The sequence below is a fragment of the Erythranthe guttata genome, chromosome 4 (genome assembly GCF_056151865.1).
Source record: "Erythranthe guttata isolate IM_541 chromosome 4, IM_541, whole genome shotgun sequence".
Lineage (NCBI taxonomy): Eukaryota > Viridiplantae > Streptophyta > Magnoliopsida > Lamiales > Phrymaceae > Erythranthe > Erythranthe guttata.
In genome coordinates this window covers 17,331,877-17,338,838 of record NC_142536.1, presented here as the reverse complement: position 1 = coordinate 17,338,838, position 6,962 = coordinate 17,331,877, and the positions used below count along the sequence as shown (strand labels likewise).

General features: G+C 37.5%; 2 protein-coding genes across 2 annotated transcripts; both read right to left on the bottom strand.

Annotated features, from left to right (window-relative positions):
- Positions 1 to 347: 347 nt before the first annotated feature.
- Positions 348 to 1,691, bottom strand: LOC148771307 (putative disease resistance RPP13-like protein 3). The gene has a single exon (XM_088817587.1). The coding sequence runs from the start codon at positions 1,689 to 1,691 to the stop codon at positions 348 to 350; it is 1,344 nt and encodes a 447-aa protein (XP_088673713.1).
- Positions 1,692 to 3,460: 1,769 nt separating this feature from the next.
- Positions 3,461 to 6,127, bottom strand: LOC148771306 (putative late blight resistance protein homolog R1A-10). Its single transcript, XM_088817586.1, has 2 exons — positions 6,014 to 6,127; positions 3,461 to 5,860 (listed from the first exon to the last, which is right to left on the bottom strand). The coding sequence occupies exons 1-2, from the start codon at positions 6,125 to 6,127 to the stop codon at positions 3,461 to 3,463; spliced, it is 2,514 nt and encodes an 837-aa protein (XP_088673712.1).
- Positions 6,128 to 6,962: the final 835 nt, after the last annotated feature.

The window sequence follows — 6,962 nt, the reverse complement described above, 5'->3', positions numbered from 1 at the left end:
CACAACGGTACTGGATATTCATGGAAGTAACCTGTACAAAGGAGAGAACGTACCCTTGAAGTGGATGCTATCGAGTCATACACATCTTTGATGGCAAGTAGAACATTATTGCGGATGCACAATCGGTGCTCGTATGTTATTCTTTCTCCTACATCGTCACGACAATTTAAAGCATAGAAAAACTTGGTCTTGGCAGCTTCTTTATTGGACAAGTACCAAAATGATGAATGAATGTGTTAACTTCTTGTTTCCGTTTCGTTCATCATAACATTTTTGGAACAAAGCTCAATCAAATAATAATATGCACCATTAAAGGCAAATATGGCCTGGTCTGAGTAGAGATTTGGTTATGAGTGAGGAAATCCTTCAGCACTCCACAAGTTGACCAGATGACCCCAGCGCATCAGATAATTTTGTGGGAAAGGTCCCAAGTAGAGAAAGCATGATATTAAATGTTGATCTAAGTAGTCGTAGCTTGGATATAGTACCTTTGACATTTGATCATATGCATCCTTGTATACCGAATGTTGTTTGTCAGCAGCTACCTCGTTCCAGTACTCTATTGTCTTGTCTGCTTTCGACAGGATATTTGCAACGATGACGATCGTAAGTGGAAGACCTTCACAATTCTCTGCAATCTCCTTTCCAGCTTTCTCAAGTTTGTAAGAGAACGACTCTTGTTCACCAAACACCTTCTCACGAAGAAGATCCCAACTTTCTTTCTCATCTAGGAAGGGTATTATAAAAGTACTCATAGCACACTCACCTACTTCGTGTAGCCTGGTTGTCTGTAACACTTGACTTCCATTGTTGTTGTACGGAAATAAGCTTATCAAGCTACTCCAAGTCTCTATGTACCATACATCATCCAGCACAATCAAGTATCTCAAATACATTAAACTTTCGTACACCATCTCTTTCAGCTTATCTAATAATTCTTCTCCTTTCATAAGCATTGTTATTTCATCAATTTCAGGAGCATTCAATTGTGTGAGGATATCCACCAAGATGTCCGCTAGTCGATATTTTGGGCCTATGGTCACAAACACACGTGTGCTATAACGACTCACAATGAATGGATCTTGAAAGAGTTTCTTGGCTAGAGTAGTCTTACCGATGCCAGCCAACCCGATGAGGGAGACAATCGTATGTTCCGATTTTGACGAATTTTCTACCAAATGATCTTTGATTGCCATAAATAGATGAGATAACCCAACCATGTTATAAGACTCATTTCTAGACGAGATCAAACAATCATCATCTTCTTCTTCTTCAGGTGAGGGATTGTGTAACTCATGAATGTAGGCCCTCTTCATAATGTTCACCGTTTCGATGAAGGAATCGACATCTTGCTTTATTTCCTGCACATCTACTGAGAATACCATTAATGGAGGATGATCACTCCCATCTTCTTCGGATTGTGAATGGAACTGATTCGAGAGATGGGGGTCGATTACGTCTTCAATTTGGTATACCGCATCTATTATTTCCGCCTCCAAACTTTTCACCTTCTTCATGTTAATGGTGCTCTTTCTTGTATTGAATTCGCCCAAAGCTTCTCGTAAGGAACGTATCTCCATGTACAGAAGTTTGACGATTTGTGGGGATGAATTTTGAACAAGTGAAATACATGAAGAACTTAAAAGCCGCTCAATCGTCTTCTCAAAAGAAGCCACAGCAGCATAAGCCATTCTCTCTCTCTCACACACACAAAAATTTCATTCACTGGAAAGGCTGGAAAAATTCTTGTTCATAGGCATTTGTTTATGAAATTATATTTAATGGGTACGGAAACGAGAAGCCGGCTTTTTATTATTGGTAGCCTTTTTCTTTTTCTTTTTCTTTTTCTTTTTTTTTCTTTTTTTAATAATCTTTTAAGTTAGTCTACCAAAAGGTTTTATTCCACTTTCACCTAATTAATGGAGAGAATTATTAGAGAAAAATAACTAAAAAAAGTATTTTAGTCCATTAAGTACACTTTTTTTCTAAAACTCGGGCATATTTATTTATTTTCTTAATAGGGTTTTTGTGTATAAGCGTCTGACTCTGACCAACTATTTTCATTATTTTTTACTAAAAAAAAAAAAATCTATTTTCATTATTTTATGTTCAAGGATTATATGATTATATCTCTTTTGTCAATAAGTTCATCCTTTTAACATATATTATAAATAAAGGAAAATTTAATTTATATGACAAAAATTCAATTTTGATTTTTTTTTTAATTTACTTTTTTTCTAAAAATATTTTTTTGCCTCCGGTTTCCGGCGTTGATTTTTTTGGATTTTTTTTTCCTGGTATGTTTTTTTCCGCACCGGTTTCCGACGCTGACCGCCGGTCTCCGACATTGACTTTTTCAATTTTTTTTGTCTGTTTTTTCCGCCGTCGGTTTCCGACGTTGACTTTTTTAAGTGATTTCTTTTCCTAAAATTTTTATTCTCGTTTTTCTTTAATCCGCCACTAAACGTTGACCATAATTGTACTGTCGTTAACAGTAATTATAGTGTCACTGACAGTACATTAACGTAATTGTACTGTTGTTGACAGTATATTTATGTAATTGTACTGTCGTTGGCAGTACATTAACTCAATTTGTTCGATTATATTTAACTTCTACATAGCTTGAGACTACATATGCTTTTTCGATTTTCTTTTTCGTTACATACTTTTTAATTTGCAATGTGTTTTGTAAGGTGAGATTTCGTCCTGCGGAGATTGTCAAATAGGAGAATTTTACAGCAGAAACTGTTCCACCTAACTTCAGGTAATGAAACTCAACACATGATCACCTACCATTAGTCTTCGTCGGGAAGGATTTACTGCTCAAAATTGTCGGGACTTGCGCCTTTTTTTTTTCCGATGAAAATATAACTTACTGTTGCATTCTGCTAAATTAAATAATTAGCAACTAACTAAAAAACATTAGTCGACTAAGCAAATAACTCAATCGACTAACTAAAAAACCTGTCTGTTAACTAAAATATTAGGATGAACATCAAACAAGACAAGACGACAAGGAAGTTGAGTCGAGTATTGCACACGGAAGTTGAAGATGAGAATTACTTGAACAACATACGAAACAAGAGAACTCAAAACCAAATCTTTCACCATCTAACCGTAACTCAGTATCCAAGCTTCGTATTAACATAATACCTGCAACACACATGCACTTGTTTTGTTATTCCAACAGTTTCATCCAAACGCAACTTACATTATCCCAATGCACGTGTTATCAACCATATATGTGTATTGTCTATTTATAGTTATTTTGTAAGAGAATGTATACATATACATACAATTGAGTAGATCTTTGGTAATAAAAAATATTAAAAAAAAAAATAATCGAACTTATCGGCCTGTTAGACCTCAAATTCCAACCCTTTTGATACAAATTCATCCTCAGATAGAAATAAAAATTGAATGACTAACCTTTTCAAGAATCAATATTCTGGTATTCCCATCAGTACAGTGAAGAACGAACAATAACATATAATCGACGTCCATGACCGCCATATTTGTCGTCCCACTCCTCTTTTAAACTGTTTGCCCGATTCACAACCATAGGGTTGCAGTCAACTAAATAAATATTTTCAAGAGATGTACCGAATGTGAGAGAGATCTCTTTTAACTTGTAGCAATGTTCGATGCCAAGAACCTTAATAGCAGGGAAGCAGAAATTTGTTGTCACAAACTTCCAGTGCACCAGATCGGTGTCTTCAATTTGAAAATGTGAAAGCTTTTGGAATTCGTGGTTATGAACCTCCCACTTCGGGCCTCGAAAGGCATAGCATTGCAATACCAGGTCTGTAAGATTTGGCAATGAAGAAATCTTTCTCATTTCTTCCCACGGATATCCTAAGCCGCTCAAATATAACTTTGTAAGACTTGATGGGAAGTCTGAAAGAGGACCAAATCGGGTGACAACCTCAGTCTTGAAAATAGGATTTGTAATTTCACATTCTAATTCTTGTAGTTGATGCAGATTGTAAATGTGATCAAAGCAACTGAAGGGCTTAGAAGCAACCGGAACTAGTTCGATTTGGATTGTTAACTCCTTCAGATTAGGGATTTTTTCAAGCACATCTTTGGTACAACTTTGAGGACCGACACCAGTTAGAGTTGTGAGGTTTGATAGGAGGGATCCTTCACAAGGATGTGGTAGGTCTCTTCCCCGGATCTCGAGAGACTTCAATTCTTTCATATTCCATATCTCAATAGGCAGATAATATGGATTCCCAACAGATTTTACGATCCGGTACTGATGATGAACAATCAAGTACTGAAGGTTGAATAGTTTGGAAATGAAAGTAGGGAGGTTTCCATCGTAAGTGAGGGCGAGGTATCTTAGCTGCAATAGTTTCAACACTTCCATTGGGAACTCATAGGATTTAATAGAAAGAGCTTCCAATACCCTGAGCAACCTTAATTGTTCCAAACAAAATGGTACAGGATATTGATGATATGGACCGGTACATAGGAGAGAGCGTACCGTTGAAGCAGATGCAATTGAATCGTGCGCATCTTCAATGGCAAGTAGAACATTATTTCGGATGCACAATCGGCGCAGCTGGTAGTTTATACCTTCTTTTGGTAGAGCATCGGCAAGACAATTGAATGCATAGAAAAACTTATTCTTGGCAGCTTCTTTGTTACACAAGTACCAAAATGATGAATGAAGGTGATATATAAACTTTTCTTCATTGTAGATGATAACATTATTTGAAAGAAGCGCTCCTACATAAGCAAACGTATAATCAGTTGAAGCCATGGTTGATTTTCGGTTAAGAAATCCTTCAGCACTCCACAAGTCGATCAGTTGGCGCCTCCACACCGTATAATCTTGTGGGAAAGCTCCTAAGTAGAGAAAGCATGCTTTCAAATGTTGAGGTAAATAGTCATAACTTGGATATAGTACATTGGACATTTGATCATATGCATCCTTGTAAACCGAATTTTGTTTATCATTAGCTACCTGGTTCCAGTACACCGAAGTCTTGTCAGTTTTGGAAAGGATGTTGGCAACTGTAACTATTGTAAGTGGAAGACCTTCACAATTCTCCGCAATCTTCTTTCCAGATTTCTCGAGTTCACGAGGGCAAGGCATTTCATCAAACACCTTGTGACGAAGAAGTTCCCAACTTTCTTTCTTATCAAGGAAGGGTAGTCTGGGAGAATTCAAAGGGTGGACACATTTACTTACTTCTGTTAGCCTAGTTGTCAGTAATGCTACACTTCCATTTTTGTCGTCTGGAAATACGTTGGCGAACTCATAATAGAGATCCGTGTACCATACATCATCCAACACGATCAAGTATCTCAATTCACTTAAACTTTCGCACACCTTCCATTTCAGCTCATGTAATAATTCTTCTCCTTTCGTAAGCCATATTATTTCATCAATGTCAGCATTATTCAATTGTGTGAGAATATCCACCAAGATGTCCGCTAATCGATATTTAGGGCCTATTGTCATGAACACAAGCCTGCTATAATGACTCACAATGAACGGATCTTGAAATAGTTTCTTGGCAATAGTAGTCTTACCAATGCCAGCCATCCCATCGAGCGACATAACTATCAATTCAGAGTGTGGGGAAATAAGCCAATCTCTGAATCTCATAAATAGATCGGACAATCCAACCATGTTAGACTCATTTCCACCAAAATCAGTTATTGTCGAGACAAAATCATCATCTTCTTCGGGAGAAGGGTTGCGTAACTCATGAATGTAGGCCATCTTCATAATGTTCACCGTTTCGATAAAGGAATCGACATCTTGCTTTATTTCATCCACATCTATTGAGTATACCGTTAATGGTGGATGATTACTCCCAGCTTCTTCGGATTGTGTTGAGTGGAACTGATTTAAGACATGAGATTCTTTACATCTTCAAATCTGTATACTGCATCTATCATTTCCTCCTCCAAAATTTTTACCATCTTCATGTTAATGGTGCTCCTCCATTTGTCGAATTCTCCCAGATCTTCTTTTAAGGAAAGAATATTCTCATACATATGTTTTAGGATTTGTGGGGATGAATTTTGAACAATCGGAATTCGGAATATGTGATGAATTTAAAAGGCGGCCAATTGTCAGCTCAAGAGAAGAAACAGCACCATAAGCCATCTTTCAACTCTCTCTCTCTCTGTTTGACAAATCACTGTCAGCATCTGATTTTTTTTGAATAAATTTCTTCATAGGCATTGTTTGTTGAAGTTATTGCTCTGGAAGCATGTGCAAAGGAATATTTATTTATTAATCCATGTCGCCCATTAATTAACTTTTCTAATGAACAGGTTGTATTCTATTATGTTTTTTTTTTTGCAAAAACCACCCCTGTATAATTTCAAATTGCTAAAAAAATCCTCATGTTAAAAGAATTAGCAATAGCGCCGTATGAAAATTAGTCAAAGGCAACAAGGGCCCTGCCAGCTTATCGTGTGCTCCACATGCGGATTGTGCGACTGGGTGTATTTTAAACCCGAAAGGACCAAAATGCCCTACTAATTATAAATTTCAAAAATTACAGATTCACCCCAAAATTCTATATTAAAAAAAAATTCAATTCAATCCTTGACCTTTTCAAAAAAGCCATCTTCTCCAAAATAAACAAAAATGTTCACTCAACCAGCTTCACACCATCTCCGACGTCTTCGTCATCAGAAAACAACAATCTCGATTTCTACCCCGAAACGGCATCGTCGGCCTCACCTCCAACCAGCACTCGAACTCCGAAACGGCGTCGCTTGGAAGTCGGCAGCACAAAATAGATCTAAATCGACTCCAAAACCACCTCCACCACAGCCGCCGCCATCATAACCACCGCACCTCCCTCACGACGTCAAGATCCAGACGTTTGCAATTGCAGGTAGACGACGGCTCCCGAATGTGTGCAACGGTTGATGCACCATTAGAGAGCTTTCATGGAGAGTAGTTGTGTTGGGGGTGGGGTTGTTTGACG